This window comes from Tenrec ecaudatus, chromosome 2 (assembly GCF_050624435.1).
Source record: "Tenrec ecaudatus isolate mTenEca1 chromosome 2, mTenEca1.hap1, whole genome shotgun sequence".
Taxonomy (NCBI): domain Eukaryota; kingdom Metazoa; phylum Chordata; class Mammalia; order Afrosoricida; family Tenrecidae; genus Tenrec; species Tenrec ecaudatus.
In genome coordinates this window covers 205,779,783-205,798,174 of record NC_134531.1, presented here as the reverse complement: position 1 = coordinate 205,798,174, position 18,392 = coordinate 205,779,783, and the positions used below count along the sequence as shown (strand labels likewise).

Here is an 18,392-nt window from a genome sequence, read left to right as displayed (position 1 = left end):
TGCCACATGTGATGTGCTTGGGATGTTGTGATGTGAAGAGCTTTGTGGGGGATAGGCCTTCAAAGGAACCTCCCCAACCACTGCCTGGTGATGCTCCTCAGGAAGAAGCAGGAACCTCGGGAACCCACCTGTGACGTCCAGGCGGAAGGACACCTTCTGGCCCCCGGCCTCACAGCTGTACTCCCCGGCATCAGCCTTGCCCGCCTGCTGCACCACCAGCTGCCGCCGACAGCCCTTGGCCTCCATGTGCACCTTGGAGCTGGCACTCAGCCTCTTCCCGTCCTTGTACCAGACCACCTCTGTCTGCGCCTGGGCCATCTCGCAGCTCAGTGTGGCACTGCCCCCCGCCTCGGCCCGCACCTCGCTCTTGGTCTGCTGCTCCTTGGCAAACACCGCTGCGGGCTCTGGGAAAGAGAGGGACCTGCAGTCAGAGACACCTGCTAAGAAGTCAGGACATGCCGCGCACAGAGGCTGGATGGGAGCCAGGAGATCCGGAAGCTGCTCTGAGCCTTCCCTCTAGCTCTGGACACTGGGAGGTCCCGGGTCTTTCTGAACAACACCACACTACAGTGCTTTTGTACCTCTTGTCGCGGCGAAGTGCTTCCCAGTGAGACTTCACGTGAGACTGCTCCTGCGCACACCCTGTTCTACAACAGGGCTGCAGGGAGGTTGGGAGACCTGCCCTGGGAGATTTTTAACTACTGGGTCCATTGTTTTAATTGTTATAGGGTTTTTTCAGTTATTTACATCTTCATAAATCAAATGAATTCTAGGAAATGAGTAATCTATCAAACGTTTTAAACATTACTTTCCTATACAAATGGTAATTGCCTGTTACAATAAATTTCAAAAAAAAGATGTGGATAAAGGTGTCAAGGGCGTTTGGTGTGGGCACCCACTGGATGAGTTTGGTTTTGGTTTTTGTTATGCTATGTCCCCTAGTGGTGAACTGTGGGAATGCACTCCCAAGTTCAAGTAAAGACAGCATAGGGGAAATAAAGCAGGTCTGAGACATCATAAGGGACTAGCGGGCTAAGGGCGTGCTCTGGACGAGTCCTGCTCTGTCGGCCAGGGGCTGCCACCACACTAACTCGGTCACAAGGCATTCGGAGGTGGCTCAGACTTTCCACCCCCTAAGCTTTCCGGGGGAAATTGCGTACAGAATTTTCTAACGGAAATTACGTAGAGAATGCTATTTGGTTTAAAAAGAAAATCCCAAATCTCAGAGACACCTACTTATCAATCCACAGGCAAGGGTCTACGTTTTTGCAGAAAGCTGTGTCCCATGGAGCCCAAACCGTGACCATGCAAGGCTCGGCTTTGATACCGTCACTTAACATTTTAATCAAGATGCCCTTGAAGAGTCCTGGTCTACAGGGGGGTAACGCCGAACAGAATTCAAACTGTTTGTGAAGTCCAGCCTTTCTGGAGCCATCGACCCTGGAAACCATGGCCCTGACACGTTTAAACCACGAGGCACAGGCTCTCCACTGACACAAAACGAGGGTGAGCATGGATACACCACCCAGTGAACGCAGTCAACGTCACTGAAATGTACGTGAACAAACTTGAATTGGTGTTATGTTCAACAACAACAAAATTATTTTTTAAAAGGTCAAAACCGAAACACCGAACTCTGCCATAAAGTCCATTCTGATTCAGAGCAGCCCTATCAGGACAGGGTGGAACTGCCCCGTGAGTTCCTGAGGCTGTGCGTCCTCACAGAATGTCAGTATGTCTAGGTGGCTGAAGTCCCCCACCCCCAACCCTTGCCTGAAGGGGATTTAAGTATCCCTCTTGCTGAGGAGCAGCTCTGGTGGCCTAGCGGGCTTACATGTTGGGCTGCTAACCATAAGGTCGGCGGTTTGAGCCCAATAGCCGTTCCACAGGGGAAAGACGAGGCTGTCAGTACCTGTCAAGAGTTACAGCCTTGGAAACGCACGGCGTCAGTGTGACTCTGTCCTACACTGTGTACGAGCCAGACTCGCTCGGTGGCAGTGAGCTTGTTTGTGTTTGTTTGTTGAGTCCTTCTTTAGAGGGAAACATCATGTGATTCTGGGGAAGGGCTGTGCCAACTGCTGGACAGATGGCAGGAAGATAGCACCTATCCCAGGGGAAAGACACCGCGTCCGCTCAGACAGAGCCAAGGTGCTGGATGACAAGGACGTTCTGGGGAGGGGCTGGGAACACCACTTGGGAGCAGCGCAAAGTCCCTGAAATGCTCACTCTCTCACTCCGGGCAGAAACAGAAGACGGGAGACACACAGACATGAAATCCAAAAGTAGAAGACACCACGGGTCATTAGGATAGGTGGTCAGCCCCATCACCTTCCTTGACCAAGGATAATGGTCACCCACCTGTGACGTCCAGGCGGAAGGACACCTTCTGGCCCCCGGCCTCACAGCTGTACTCCCCAGCATCGGCCTGGCCCGCCTGCTGCACCACCAGCCGCCGCCCACGGCCCGTGGCCTCCACGTGCACCCTGGAGCCCGAGCTCAGCCTCTTCCCGTCCTTGTACCAGGCCACCTCCGTCTGCGCCTGGGCCACCTCGCAGCTCAGCGTGGCGCTGCCCCCCGCCTCGGCCCGCACCTCGCTCCGTGCCGGCTGCTCCTTGGCAAACACCGCTGCGGGCTCTGGGGACATGGAGGGGCACAGTCAGAGACGCACACCGGCTACCCCATTTACAGACACCAAGGCTCGAAGGTTCTCTAAATGTCCCCTTAGGCCCAGCGACGAAATGTGCCTCGTGGGCTGTTAGACATGTGTTCACAAGCTCATGGAGCCCTGTCGCCGGGGAGCCAGGGTGCAACTTGGGGCCGAGGCTGCCGCAGCTCCTATAGCTGCTACTGTACTTTAGTTCTCACATCACCATCAGGACCTGACAGGCGCAACAGCGTTTCCATGTTCAGTGCAGAGGATCCAGGAGAGTTGGAACGTGACGGGACCACCTTGCATTTCCGGGTCTCACAAGTCCCCTGCCTTTGACATAGTAAGACCTTGCCACTCTTCTGTTGCTCATTTTGTAGAAAAGATTTCGTTTTCCCTTCTCTGGCCGCTTTCCACCTTACACAGATTCCGGCTTTCAGAGTGTACTGCGCTTTATTCCTAAAACGTGGCAAGTGACGTGTCCTCCATAAACCTTAGTCTCCCTTTGTATCAAACTGTGACTTACACGTAGTGACATGCAGGAATTGTCACCGTACAGCTCAATGCATCTTGTGTACACAAACCCCTGTGTAACCATCGCACATATTGAATATATGTCACCACTGACAGCCCAGAAGGATGGTCAGCAAGCTGACCACATCACTGCAAACTGCTCTGGCCTGTCCTCCATTCACATCCATGGATGATACAGTCTACACTTGTTGCACAAACCAGTCTGTCTTAGAAGAAGTAAGGCCAGACTACAAGACCTGGTCTTACATACTTTGGACACGTTGGTGTCAGGAGACGCCAGCCCCTGGAGACAGACATCGCGCTTGACAAGGTGACGGGGCGGCCAAAGAGAGGAGCCTCAAAGAGATGGCTAACATGGCGGCTCCACGCGTGGGCTGGCCAGTGCTGCTTTCTGTATGGAAGGGGTCACTATGGGTCGGAAGCGCCTCGAAGACACCTGACAACTAACAACGTACTTGTTGTGTCTGCTTTCATTCGCTCAGTGTATTGATAAGATTCATCCATGTGGCTGGATGGAGCCCTTGTCTGTTGCACGGGATGTCATTGCGGGACCACCTCACGTTTACTTTTCCTTTCTCATTGGTCAGTTGGGTTGGTTCCAATTTGGCCATGCCATGAGCGGTTTTGGGTAAGTCTTTAGTTGACGTGTGCAACTGTGTGAAAATAAGGTTTGGCCTCAGTAGCTCTCATCAGTCCTGCAAAACAGCCATGCCAATCTGCAGCACCACCAGCAGTGTTTGAGACTTCAGTTGCTCTGCCGCCCTACCAACATGCGGTATTATAAAACTAATCTCTTGGAGAAGTCTGAGGGGCCGGCCCCCATCCCAACTACGTGGACACCTGCCCCTCCCCCCAGAAGAATTTATTTCAGAGGACAGCACTGACTGCAGCTCCAGGAGAGGGACATGTCTGATCAGAGCACACGGGAGCAGGTGAGGAGGGAGGAAGAGAGAGTGGAGCACATCCTGGCCCACCAACCCTTGAGGACAATATTCCCGCTCAGAGCAGCCAGTCTACAGAGAGGACCATATGGCTGGCCCCACTATGAGACACGACATCCCTCACTGACCCATAGCCCTACAGGGGACAACACTGGAGACACAGTGTGGGAATTCCACCTGATCTGATCCCACCACACTGAGGCAAAATATTGGGGGCATCGAACAGAACAAGGGGAACAGAACAACGAGGTCCCCAAGGAATACCAAAAGTAGACTTTGGGGCCAGAGCTTGGTGGCCCAACAGACTCGACAGGAAAACACCCCTAAAGGCCAACAAACAGTCCTTGAACTAACTAGAAGCCTTTCTTTCTTGTTTTGTTTTGTTTTTTGTCATTGGCTTGGTGGTGGCAGTATTGTGTTTTATTTTGTTGCTTGGTTTTGCTCTGTCTTGTTTTTGTGCATGTTATTATCTCTGCAGGTCTGTCTAAATGAGATAGGCTAGATGAACAATCTGGAGGAGAAAACAATGGGACTGACAGTTCTGGGGGGACATGGAGAGGGGAAGTCGGGGGGAAAGGTAGTGGTGGTAACAAACCCAGGGACAAGGGAAAAACAAGTGATCCAAATCAGTGGTGAGGAGGGTGTAGGAGGTCTGGTAGGGCGTGACCAGGGGTAATGTAACAGAGGAATTGCTGCAACCCAAATGAAGACTAAGCATGATAGTGGGACAAGAGGAAAGTCAAAGGAAATAGAGGAAAGAGCTAGGAAGCAAAGGGCGTTTATAGAGGTCTAAGTGCAGGCATGTACATGTGTTAATATATTTATATATGAAGATGTGGAAGTAGATCTATGGGCATATATTTATAGGCTTGGTATTGGGATGGCAGATGGACATTGGACCCTCACTCAAGTACTCCCTCAATGCAAGAACACTTTGTTCTATTAAACTGGCATTCCATGATGCTCACCTTCCCGACACAACTGCTGAAGACAAAGTGGGTGAATACGTAAATGTGGTGAAGAAAGCTGATGGTGCCCAGCTATCAAAAGATATAGCGTCTGGAGTCTTAAAGGTTTGAAGGTAAACAAACAGTCACCTAGCTCAGAAGCAACAAAGCCCACAAGAAAGAAGCACACCAGCATGTGTAATCATGATGCGTCGAAGGGATCAGGTATCAGGCATCATCAGAAGAAAAAATCATATCATTGTGAATGAGGTAGGGAATGCGGGATGGAGACCCAAGTCCCAGCTGTAGGCAACTGGACATCCCCTTGTGGAAGGGTCATGGGGAGGAGATGAGCCAGTCAGGGTGCAGTGTAGCAACGATGAAACATACAACTTTCCTCTAGTTCCTAAATGCTTCCTCCCCACCCACTATCATGATCCCAATTCTACCTGACAAATCCAGCTAGACCAGAGGATGAACACTGGTACAGATAGGAACTGGAAACACAGGGCATCCAGGGTGGATGATCCCTCTGGGGCCAGTGGTGAAAGTGGCAATACTAGAGGGTGGAGGGAGGGTGGGGTGGAAAGGGGGAACCAATTATAAGGATCTACATGTGACCTCCTCCCTGGGGTATGGACAATAGAAAAGTGGGTGAAGGGAGACGTTGTACAGTGCAAGATATGACAAAATAATAATTTATAAATTATTAAGGGTTCATGAGGAGAGGAGAGCAAGGAGGGAGGGGAGAAAATGAGGAGCTGATGCTGGGAGCTTAAATGATGAGGGCAATGAATGTAGGGATGTGCTTTACACAGTTGATGTATGTATGGATTGTGATAAGAGTTGTATGAGCCCCTACTAAAATGATTTTTTTAAACTGAACTCTTGAGGATCCAAGTCTCAGAGAGAAGCAGGAATAGTGAATTGTGTCTCATACTCTGCTTGTTGTGGCTTAAGGCAGTTGACAACTTCTAAAGCCAGCCAGGGGCGGAGGCTAAGAAGCCAGGTAGAAAACTTCTGAAGCAGAGAGATCTTTGTATCATTTTGCAGTGCTCAAGAGATAAATATTAGCGTTCAGAGTCATTGGGAGGAGGACCTTACATACACTCCAAGCTCTCAGCAGGAGTCCTTGGAGGCCTCCACCAGGATCAGGGAAGAACCAGAGAGAGATGGTCCTTACCAAACCTGTCATGCATTCTGGAGTCAGCTCAGTCTGTAATGGATTAGCACTTTATCTGCCAAGCCCAGGAGACAGGGAATCCCCCCTCTGGACTAAGAGTGTACGATCTATATTCAACAATGTTCACATGCAGTGTCTGACAGGCAACTGAAGATTTCTGTACACATGCCAAGGCAAGAATAAATATAAAATACAAAGCCAAATGGAAAGAAAGACCAGGTCTGTTGACCCAGGTAAGAGAAAAATCGGTCCACAGCATACCAGAAAAAACTCACTGCCATTGAGTCGATTTCAACTCCTAGAGATCCTGTAAGGTAGTTCTAACTTCCCCTGTGAGTTTTCTGGAGTGGAAAGCCCTTTTTACTGGAGTAGAAAGCCCTGTCTTTCTCCCTTGGAGTGGCTGGTGATCTCAAACTCTTCACCTGTGGTCAGCAGCACTAGCAGTAACCACTACACCACCAGGGGTCCAGTCCGCTTGCCCACAGCATTGCAACAATTGATTTTTTAATAGAAGAAAGGAAGCAGACACTAGATCAAAGATGAGACTTTCACTAGAGAATTAAATTCCACTTTGAAAGCCCATAGACTGGAAACTGTAAGCATGACAATGCAGTCATGGTGGACAGCAACTCAAAAATATACTCAGACGAAAGCCCAGAAAGAGAATTAGCAGACAGACACAGACAGACCGACAGGCAGATAGAAATAAATACACTGTAGCCATGTGCGGGAGAAGTGGTAGCGGAGTCTACCTGAGGGCTGCTGGGCGGAGACACGGGAGAGAAGGGGCACACGTGTGGCAGCGGGAGCGCCCAGACTCCTCACTAAACCCGGGTTCTCTGCACGGAGCTCCATGAATACGCGTAGGTTCGTCGGGTTAAATAGCGAAGAGTCAAAGATCAAAGAGAAAATATAAAAACACTCAACTGATAAAGATGCATTGTCCTCGAGGGAACCACAGTAAATCTGGCGGTTGGTGTCACCCAGAAATATGGCAGCAGGAAGGCAACAGCGGGATGTCTTTAAAATACCAAACACTGATGCCCGGGGGTATCCTTCAGCACTGCAGGCAAAACGAAGTCATTTATGTAGAAACCCAAACTGAGAAGATGCGTTTCCCAAATAAAAGTTTTCTTCTTTTGTGTTTGGGGTTGTTGTGTTTTTTTTTTTAAGGCAGAGTTCTTTAAGCAGAAAGAAAATTATTCAGAATATTGGTCTCAAATCCTGGCTCTTTGGAAAAATCACAAAACCTCCCTGAGCCTGAAAGAGTTATTGTCAAGTGTAAGCACGTGAAAAGACAAGCACCATCTCCCCTGGGTGGGAAGAACTACATGGTGACCAGCGGCCAGCACTCACCCCTGTTCACAAGGTCACAACACAGCCCCAGATAGAACAGAAGACAGCCAAGGGGCAGCATTTAACAAGCGTACTTTTAAATTAAACCAACCTGGAGCCATTGAGAGCAGAGGACTCTGGCCTGAGATGGTCTTTAAATTAGAACAAAGCCCGTCCCCACCATCTCCTTTCAGCAAAACAGCAAAATGGTCCACAGACTAAAGGCTACTGTCCGTAAGCTCAGTGCAATCACCTGCATGGCATCCAAGGTCAACAATTAACCAAAAGAAGAGAAGAGAAGAGAAGGGGGCAGTGAGACTCCAAACCATAAAAACAAACTCAGCTCACTACCAGCATGTGTGTTCCGGCGCATGGCAACCCTACAGGACAGGGTGGAACGGTCCCTGTGCGTTTTCAAGAGTGCACCCTACAGGAATAGAAAGCTTCACCTTTCTCCCACATAGCGGCCAGTGGTTTTGAACTGATGGTCATGGGGTTAGCAGCCCAAGGCAAAAACCACAACTCCAGGTACTGGAATAAGCAGAAGACCATCAAAGAGAAGATTAACACATAGTAAATGAAGTCACTAATTTCTTGGGAAATTGTCCAATGGAGATCTAACTTGCTGTGAATACTTTCACCAAAGACACTGGAGGTTCCCTCACAGAGGGGTCTAGGGGAGGAGATGAGTCAGCCAGGGTGCGATGTAGTACCGATGAAGAACACAGCTTTCCCCCAGATCCTGGATGCTTCCTCCCCCCAACTACCATGATCCGAATTCTACCTTGCAGGGCTGGATAGGACAGAGGTTGTACACTGGTCCATATGGGGGCTGGAGGCACAGGGAATCCAGGGTGGATGATACCTTCAGGAACAGGGGTGTGAGGGCGATACTGGGAGGGTAGACAGTGAGTGGGTTGGAAAGGGGGAACCGATTATAAGGATCCACATGTCACCTCCTCCCTGGGGGACGGACAACAGAAAAGGGGGTGAAGGGAGACGCTGGACAGGGCAAGATATAACAAAATAATAATCTATAAATTATCAAGGGCTCATGAGGGAGGGGGGAGTAGGGAGGAGAAAAAAAGAGGACCTGATGTAAAGGGCTTAAGTGGAGAGCAAATGCTTTGAAAATGATTAGGGCAAAGAATGTACAGCTGTGCTTTATACAAGTGATGTATGTATGGATTGTGATAAGAGTTGTATGAGCCCCTAATAAAATTTTTTAAAAATATATATGATTTAAATATACAAAGGCCAGAAGCACTCACCAAGGGGTGGCACTCGGCCCATAACTGAGCCTATAAGCTACTGTTATGCTGGGGGCTCGATGAGACATGGAGCACATCTATTTCTCCCCAGTGCCTAATGCTGCTCCAGAACAGCACAGCGCCTCATGGCACCCACCTGTGATGTCCAGGCGGAAGGACACCTTCTGGCCCCCGGCCTCACAGCTGTACTCCCCGGCATCGGCCTTGCCCGCCTGCTGCACCACCAGCTGCCGCCGACAGCCCTTGGTCTCCATGTGCACCTTGGAGCTGGCACTCAGCCTCTTCCCGTCCTTGTACCAGGCCACCTCCGTCTGGGCCTGGGCCACCTCGCAGCTCAGCGTGGCGCTGCCCCCTGCCTCGGCCCGCAGCTCGCTCCGTGCCGGCTGCTCCTTGGCAAAGACTGCCACCGGTTCTGGGGATAGAGGGGGACACACAGTCAAAGGCACAAACCTGGTATCGATGCATCGCGCAAACCCTGGAGGAAGCACTAGAGTGCTTTCCATTTCCCCGTGAGCCCCGTGACGGCATGTGTCTTGTGGGCTGAGACTGGCGTCCCAAGCGCAAGGACCCCGAGACAAAGCTGCGTGTCTACAGGTTGGGGACATTCCAACAAAAGAGCCACTCTCGAGGCTGGAGAAAGCTGCATGAGGCCGTCTCCGTCACTGTCACCGAATCTGACTGTCTTTCCCAGGTGACAGCCCGGGGGGGGGGGGGGGTGAGGCCAGGAGGTCTCCTTAACTGCTGCATCCTCACTGTGCCATGCACCAACTTGATTCTCCTTGCCACAGAGGTTAGCTGGCAGGTCGTGGTGGGAACCCCCAGCCCGAGGGAGAAAGCGGAGGCAGTCTGCTCCCATACAGAGTTACCACCTCAGCCCTCCTGTGGAGCCGCTCCACTCGGTCCTGGAGGGTGGCTACGGATTGTAGGCGACTCCAGGCGGTGGGTTTGGTTTGTTCGGGGCTGGCTGTTGCTGTTAGGTGTTGCCCGGTTGGCTCCAATTCACCCCGTGCACAACAGAACGAAGCCCTCCTGGTCCTGCAACATCCTCACTGTCGTCCTTACAGCTGCACGCACTGTGTCCTCCTCTGGGACCTCACAGATAATCAGTACACTAACTTTACGCAGGACCACCGCCCGTCCCCAGACAGACTGCACAAACCAAAGCCAGGTCCCCCGTGTGTCACCTACTAGTCTCATCTCCGGGAAGCCCACTGTGGAGTGCAGCACTCTCTGTGTCTGGTTGGCTTGTCCAACGTTAACACGGCAAGATGTGTCCATGTTTTACTGCCATGCGCCTTTTCCTCCTGAGGGCCATTTGGACCATTTCCAATGGGAAGATGCTCTGAGCCAAACGGCTGTGAACATCCTTGTTTGTCAGCCTGGCAGGCGCGTGGGGCTGTTGGAACGTAGTCCGGGCCTGTGTTCGGGTTTATTAGATGTTGACAAGCCTTTTTTCCAGGAGAGCCATCCCCCTTCCCTTCCCATAGCAGAGTATGAGCGTTCCAGGGGTCACTGCCCCATAGCCACACTTGCAGTGCCCTGTGCTCCGTGAGACACAACTGAACACCAAGATAGTGGGGAGCCCAGCTTGCCGCTTTGATGTGGTGCAACTCAAAGGATGTGGCATTCTTCGGAGAAAGGTCAGAGAGGTGGAAAGAATTCCTTTGGAAGGGTATAGACTTGGCTGGAGGCTGTGCAGTGAGACAATAGCAGTTTGAAACCACCAGCCGCTCTGAGGGAGAAACTGGAGCTTTCTGTTCCGGTGTGACCGTGCCTGAACCCCACAGGGCAGTTCTCTCCTGTCCCATGGGGCCACTGAGTTAGAATGGACCAATGGCATTGAGTTTGGTTTAGAAGCCCAATGAGTGACCATGAATACCACCAGGGATCTTCAGTGTTAAAAAAAAGAAGACAAATGGAGATGTTTTTATAGAGAAACAACGAGTGAGCCTGTCAGCAGGAGATCTACTGAGATAAATACTGAAAATAGCTCTTCGCACAGCGGGGAAATAATCCCAGAATACTGAATTCAAATCCTGGCTCTGCCATCTTCTGGTTGTGTGGCCTTTGGCAAGTTATGGAATTACTCTGGGTTTTCCATGTAAAATCCAAAGAGTGGGAGCGCCTCCGTTCGGCTTTCAACTCAGAGGAGGGTTCGGTGCAACTTTCTTCCGTTGTCCAGCATCTGGGTTCATCTGACACCAGACGCCATTGCCCGCCATCGCCGCCAAGATGCCCAAGTTCAACCCCCCTGAGATCAAAGTCATGAACTTGAGGTGCACAGGTGGGGAAGCCGGTGCCATGCTCACATTGGCCCCCAAGATGGGCCCCCTGGTTTGTCTCCACTAAAGGTTGATGATGACGTTGGCGAGACAGCCGGTGAGTGGAAGGAGTTAGGAATTACAGAGAAATGGACCTTTCAGAACAGACAGACCCAGATTGAAGTGGCACCTTCTGCCTCTGCCCTGATCCCCAAATCCCTCAGGGAACCACCCAGGCACCGAAAGAAGCAGAAAAACATTCAGTGGGAACATCACTGTTGATGTGATTGTCGGCATTGCCTGTCAGAGTGACACCGATCTCTCTCGTTTTAACCCACATATCATATAACTCAGCAGTTCAACCATATCAAGGAGACTTGTGCGTTCACCACCACAATCATGTTTCCTTCTTTCTTGTACTCATTGTCATTAGCTCCCCATTTCCTCTCAACCGGTCCTGCCACACCCGCCAAGACCCATTCATCCAGTTACTGTCTTTAAAGGGACACCATCCTGGGAGAGCTCACTGCAATCAGAAAACACAAGAGAGGAGAACTGAAACCAAAAAGAAAGCAGAACTTATTAAAAACTAGGTCAAAGGAAGATGAAGAGGTGAGGCGTGACTGCGTAGTCTACGGGCTGTCATGTTGATGGCCGCCACCCTCGTGACGTCATAGATGACACCGACCGTGGTGCTGTGGATGCCCAGCAATGAAGAAAAGCAATGCTCGATAAAGGATCATTTGGTGACCAGAAGCAAGAACAGAAAGAGCTGCTCCTTGAGGTTTTAAGTTGAAGCCAGTAAGAAGGCGGGAAGGGCTTTGGAGGAGTGGTTGTGATGTGAGGAGATAGATGAGACGGTATAACGTGGCGCACCCCCTCTGTCTGGGAATGCGTCTGAAAAAGAAGGAACTGCAGGCACCCACCTGTGACGTCCAGGCGGAAGGCCACCTTCTGGCCCCCGGCCTCACAGCTGTACTCCCCGGCATCAGCCTGGCCCGCCTGCTGCACCACCAGCTGCCGCCGACAGCCCTTGGCCTCCATGTGCACCTTGGAGCTGGCACTCAGCCTCTTCCCGTCCTTGTACCAGACCACCTCCGTCTGCGCCTGGGCCACCTCGCAGCTCAGCGTGGCGCTGCCCCCCGCCTCGGCCCGCACCTCACTCCGTGCCGGCTGCTCCTTGGCAAACACCGCTGCGGGCTCTGGGGGACAAACACAAAGACACTCCGGTCAAAAAGAGCCAAGTGGCTGGGACTGAATGAGGCCCCACTATCTCATCTCCAAGCCAGAGCGCCTGGGTCACGAGCCTGCCTCATTCCGGGCGTTCTCAGCATGTTGAAATGTGCACTTCGACTCTAGAGGGTGGATGAAGCTGCACCAGATTCATGACAAGAATCTGAAGCCTACCAGTGCAGCGACTTTCAGGTAGGCACGGGTTACGATTCAGATTCTAACACCTCATCCGCTGTGGTCTTGCCCAAACAAAGGAAGAAGGCATCTGTGATCTGCATGAGTATTTTCAGATTTAATTTCTCGAAATGCCATCATGAGCAGACAATGTCCCTAAGTCACAGAAGTCTTGATATAAAGGGGCCCTTGTGGGGCTGAGGTTAGGCACTGGCTTTTAACTGCAAGATCAGTGGTTCAAACCCCGCTGCTCCAGGGAGGAAGATGAGGCCAACAGCTCCTATAGAGAGTTACAGCCCTGGAGCCCTGGACAAGTTGATGGCAGAGAGTTTGGTGTGGGTTTGAAGGCAGACTACTACCTCTGGCAGGTAGATCACCATTGGTGCAATTAACCAATCCCCTTAATTTACTGCTTTTGCTTCACATCACAATACTTCTAGGATCCATTCCATTATGCCAGACTAAAAAAAATTGTTTTCTGAAATATATCCATTGATGATTCTTTCAATAGTTTTGTGAATGGTAAACTCTGTCTTCTCTCTGAAGGTGTCTTTATTTCTCCTTCACTTTTGTCTGATAATTTATCTGGACATGGAATTACAGGTTGGCATTTAGCCTCCCTCTGTATTTCTAAGATTTTTGACCAACACTTTCTGTGCTCTTCGCAGCACAGGAAAATCCGCAGGAAAATAGTCTTTCCCTTGTAGTAGATCTCCATGTCTCTCTCTCTGGTGTTTTTTTTTTCCTCTGAAGAATTTATTACAAACTGTCGTAGGCCACAAGGAAAATAAAAAGGACTATGTACAGCCTTACAGGAAACAGGCAGGGAGCTGAGGAGGACCAAGATGAGTCTAGGGCCTTGGTGGGCGCATTCCTGGGGGAGGGGGCCCTCGCATCCCTGGGGGAGGTGGCCGCATCCCTGGAGGGGGCATGCCCATCGGAGTCCCCCGTCCAGGGGGAATGCCCATTGGGGGACCCATGGGAGGCCTCATACCAGGAGGTGGGCCCATCATGCCTGGAGGGGGTGCCCCTCAGCCCATAGGCAGTGGAGGACCTGCACGGCCGGGTGGATACTGGGTCGGGGCCCCTGCAATACTGGCTGTGGCAGCAGCGGCGGCAGCAGCAACAGTGCCTCTTCCTTGGGGAGTCATCACCTGTTGGGATGGACCACCAACTCCACGGACAGGACCAGCAAGTCCTGCAGGAGCTTGGGGCATTGGAACGCCCGCTGGAATTCCTCTGCCAGCTGCCCTACCGATCCCCGGGCCTCCAGCAGCTCCAGCGAGTGGGACTCGGGCAATGCCAGTATCTTTGGGAGGCGGCCCCTCCACAGTCATTGAGACCAGGTTCTCTCCTCGAAGCAGCACCAGGCAGAGGACTCGCTTCTCTTCTCTTTCCACTTGCTTAGAGTTCTTTGGTTTGATCTTCCGGAACTCATTGCAGTCACAGAGGATCAAGTTCATGTGTTTGTCGAACGCCTTGAAGGTGCCAATGAAGATGCGACCATCTTGCAGGATGCACCTCGTCCTGTAGTCGATGTGCTGCAGCATCTTGCTGCTCTTGCCGACAGTCATGGTGGCGGTTCTGATGGCTCAGATTCTCCCCGGATTCGCCCTCTCTGGTGGTTTTTAAGCTCTCTTGGGTTTTGGCCTCCTGCAGCGTCAAATGATGTGTCCATTTGTGAACTCTCCTCTGTACTTCCCAGCAGTCTTGCTGAGTCTCGACTTTTAGGGTTCACATCATTTGTTGTTTCTACAGATTCTGTGCCATGGTCTATTTTGTTATTGTATCCTCCTTGTCATCTGCTCCTCTAGATGTCCCCTTAGACCTGGCTTCTCTCGTTCATGTCTGCCCACATCATTTTATTTTCTACCCCTTTCTCATTCACTCTGTATGCTTTTCTTGATATATGTTCGATTCACTAATTACCTCTTCAGCTATGTCTAATCTGCTGTCTATCCTGCCTTCAAAGTGTTCATGGTAAGTGTTATGTTCCTCATTTCAACAAGTTCCATCTGGTTCTTCTTCAAATCTGCTGGTTCTTTTCATAGTATATTGTCTTGTTTTCTTATTTTCAAAGGTCACATATCTTTTTAGTTATTTGAAGTATGATTATTTTATGTCCTCCTTCTGATTGCTGTTCTAGCATCTGAAGTTCCTACAGAGCCTAATTCTGATTTCCGGGTACCTTGTGACTTTCATTTATAGTGGATCATAGCAAAAACTGTGCTATGCTAACTATGTATTACCTGGGTAGGGGGGCTATCCCTCCTGTGTATTTTGTATTGACCCCTTTAAGGTGTCCCTGAAATCTTACTGACCTGGGGCCCATGTTTAGGATAATTTTCAGCACAGAGGTCCTTAATATTATAAATTCAAAAACCAACCTCACGTGAGGAACAGGTTTCCATTTCTTAGGGAAAGCTTTTACCACCTGAGTCAAGGCAGACAGACAGGCTTCCTTGTCATCTTATGGTGGGAGGAAAATGCTTTTCTGGTCCATCTGTTCTCTAATGCTATGGTTTCACACAGAGGTCTCTATGCCACCTCCTCACCTCGCTCGAGCCTAAATACTCAATTTCTACTCTCTCTCTCTCTCATATGGTTGCTACGAGTCAGAAATTGACTTGTTGACAGTGGGTGGGTGGGGTTGGGTTGGGTTGGTGTTAAGTCCTCACTGACTATCTGAAAACTGGTAGTACTGGCAGGCTCATGGTCTCTAGAACTAAACCCCACTACGGCTACCGCAGCATCAACCCATCACTGACTGCTTTAGTTTCCCATTCCTTCATCCTTTCCGACACCTGAAAGTGTCTCTTTTTGCCTCGCAGGCTCATCTATTCATTTAACATTGTTTTGTTACATGCGAAAGAGCCCTGGTGTCCCTGTGATATGAGCATTAGGCTGCTAACAACAATGTCATCGGTTCAAATTCACCTGCTGCTTTGCAGGAGAGAGGTGAGGCTGGATGACCTTGTAAAGATTTCCAGCCCAGGAAACCCCACAAGGTGTCATTACAAGTACAAAGTAGGAATGTAGGAAAAATCGGAACTTGTCAAATGAAACATAAAGATCAATATTCTAGATATTAGTGAGTGAGTCAAAATGGACTGCTATTGGCCATTTTGAATCAGAAAACCTTGTGGTTGACTATGCTGGGAATGACGGATTCAAAGGGAATGGCCTTTGCACTTACCATCAAAAAGGGGATTTAAAAATCTATCTTGAAGTGCAATACTGCCCATGATAAAATACTATCTATCCACATAGAAGAAAGTTCAGCCAACACAACTATGATTCAAATTTATGCACCAACCACAGAAGCTAATGGTGTAGAAACTGAAGAATTCTATCAAAACCTCCGTTGGAAATTGATCGAACATGCAATTAAGATACATGAATAATTATTGACAATTGGAATGTAAAAATTGGAAACAGAGGAAGAATAGTAATTGGACAACATGGTCTTGGTGAGAGAAACAAAGGTGGAGAGAGTATAGTATTGCTTTGCAAAACCAGTAACTTCTTCGTTACAGATACCTTTTTGCAACAACACAAATGAACTTCTCCAGATGAAATACACAGAAATCAGATTGACTACATATGTGCGAAGAGATGGTGGAGAAGTTTAATATCAGCAGCTGAAACCAGGCAAGGGGCTGACTGTGGGGCAGACTATCAATTGAAGCAAAAGAAAACTAAAATCGGTCTATGAGAGGTAAACTTGACCCTGAGTCTATCCCGCCTGAATTCCAAAAGAGTCTCAAAAGCAGATTTGACGCACTGAAGACTAACGAACGCAACTGATGAGCTAGGAGAGGACATCGAGACTATCAAACATGATGAAGCAAAAGGTCATTAAAAAGAAAAGAAAAGATCAAAGGGGATGTCAGAAGAGGCTCTGAAACGTGCTCTTCAGCATAGAGTAGCTAAGCCAAATGAAGGAAATAATGACGTCAACGAGCTGGACAGAACATCCCAAAGGGCAGCTTGAAAGCCAGAGGAAAGTATTTGTGGTCGTTACATAATTCCATGTGAACTTGATAAATTAAGTCCGGAGGAGGAGTCTAGCTTGTCATTGAGGCCACAGCCTGGTGATGCTGCCTTATGGGCATGGTTTTCTCAGGAGGATTCTGGGAACTTCCTCTCTCTTGATTCTACCATCAGAAGAGGCGGGCCACTCTCTCTCGGTCTTTATCTTCCTATGGACGAGCCATGTGGAGCCAGGCTGAGACCTCAGCCAGCCATGCAACGGAGACACACGGAGACCCTATGTTGCTTTCACCGCTGCTGGATACATAAGACTTTCACCCAGTAGCCTGTGATCTTCCTGCATTTGGCATCATCGCATGTGCTGTGTGAGACTGAAGAGGAATTTATAGACTAGTATCGGACATGTGGGCTAATATTGCACTATGGACTTGAACTGGGCTGGGCACGGATGTTTTCTCATTATACAGTTGCTCTTTGATATAAAGCTCTCTTTTACATGTGAGTGTCTCTGAATTTCTATAAACCCAGCCTAACACAATATTATAATGAAAGGTGCTCACTCACAGCCATCGAGTCAATGCTGACTCATAGCAACCCCTGTGAGCTTCTGAGACTTTAGCTGTTTATTGGAGTAGAAAGCCCAGTCTTTCACCTGAGGGGCTGCTGGTGGTTTTGAACTGCCAACCATGAGGAGTACAGTACAATGTGTAACCACTATACTACCAGGGTTACTTAATGAAATGTGTAGATGCCTAGAATTAGAAGACCAAAAAAGAAAAACAGGCTCAGCATATCTTACATTGGAAGAACTCCAAAGGGTTAAAAAAGTTCAAGCCTCAATTTGCAACACTGAAAGATTCTGTGAGCAAAATATCGAATGATGCAGGAAGTATCAAAAGAAGATGGAAAGAACCCACCGAGTCATGGTACCAAAAAGAACTAGTCAACAACAACAAAAATAACTAGTTGACATTTAATCATTTCAAGAGGTGTCATATGAGCAAGAAACAACAGTACTGAAGGAAGAAGATCAAGCTTCACTGAAAGCATTAACCGAAAACAATGCTCCAGGAATTGTTGGAATACCAATTGAAATGTTTCAACAAGCTAATGAAGCACTGGAAACACTCACTTGTCTACGCTAGGAAATTTGGAAGACAGTTACTTGGCCAAGTGACTGGAAGAGATTCATAATTGTACCCATCCCAAATAAAGCTCACCCAACAGAATGCACATTCTAGGATAATATCACATGCAAGTAAAATCCTGCTGAAGATCATCCAACAGTGGTTGGAATGGTGGTGCATTGACAGGGAATTTGAAGCACTTGCTGATGAAGATCGAGGATTGCGGCCTTCAGTAAGGATTGCAACTCAAGGTAAAGAAAACCAAACTCCTCACAACTAGACCAATAGGTAACAGGATAGATGAAGAAAATACTGAACCTGGCAGGGATTTCATCTTGCTTGCATCCAGAAATCTATGCTCGTGGAAACAGCAATCAGAGACTAAAAGGCACATTGCATTGAGTAAATCTGGGACACAGGACCTTTTAAAGTGTTGAAAGGCAAGAATGTTACTTTTAGGACTAAGGTGAACTTGACTCGAGCCATGGGATTTCCAATCATCTCATATAAATGTGAAGGTTGGGCAGTGAATAAGGAAGAGTGAAGAAGAATCAATACATTTGATCTATGGTGTTGGTGAAGAATATCGAAATTGCCATGGACTGCCAAAAAAAAAATCTATCATGGAAAAAGTACAACCAGAATGCTCCTTAGAGACAAGGACGCAAACGTCACTGGTGTCCTTTGGGCATGTTGTGGGGAGAGACTAGGTAGAGGGGCAGTGAAACGAGGAAGGCCCTCGACAA

The 18,392-nt window shown here is 49.2% G+C and overlaps 1 protein-coding gene and 1 pseudogene across 1 annotated transcript in view; both read right to left on the bottom strand.

Annotated features, from left to right (window-relative positions):
* OBSCN (obscurin, cytoskeletal calmodulin and titin-interacting RhoGEF) overlaps positions 1-18,392 on the bottom strand; it is a 192,372-nt gene that overhangs the window by 143,636 nt on the left and 30,344 nt on the right. The window contains exons 9-11 of the mRNA XM_075542891.1: positions 12,046-12,321; positions 8,995-9,270; positions 129-404 (exon numbers count right to left, since the gene is read on the bottom strand). Coding sequence (XP_075399006.1) covers positions 129-404; positions 8,995-9,270; positions 12,046-12,321 — 828 coding nt within the window. The remainder of the gene's footprint in view (positions 1-128; positions 405-8,994; positions 9,271-12,045; positions 12,322-18,392) is intronic.
* On the bottom strand, positions 13,278-14,134 carry LOC142439642 (small nuclear ribonucleoprotein-associated protein B' pseudogene; annotated as a pseudogene).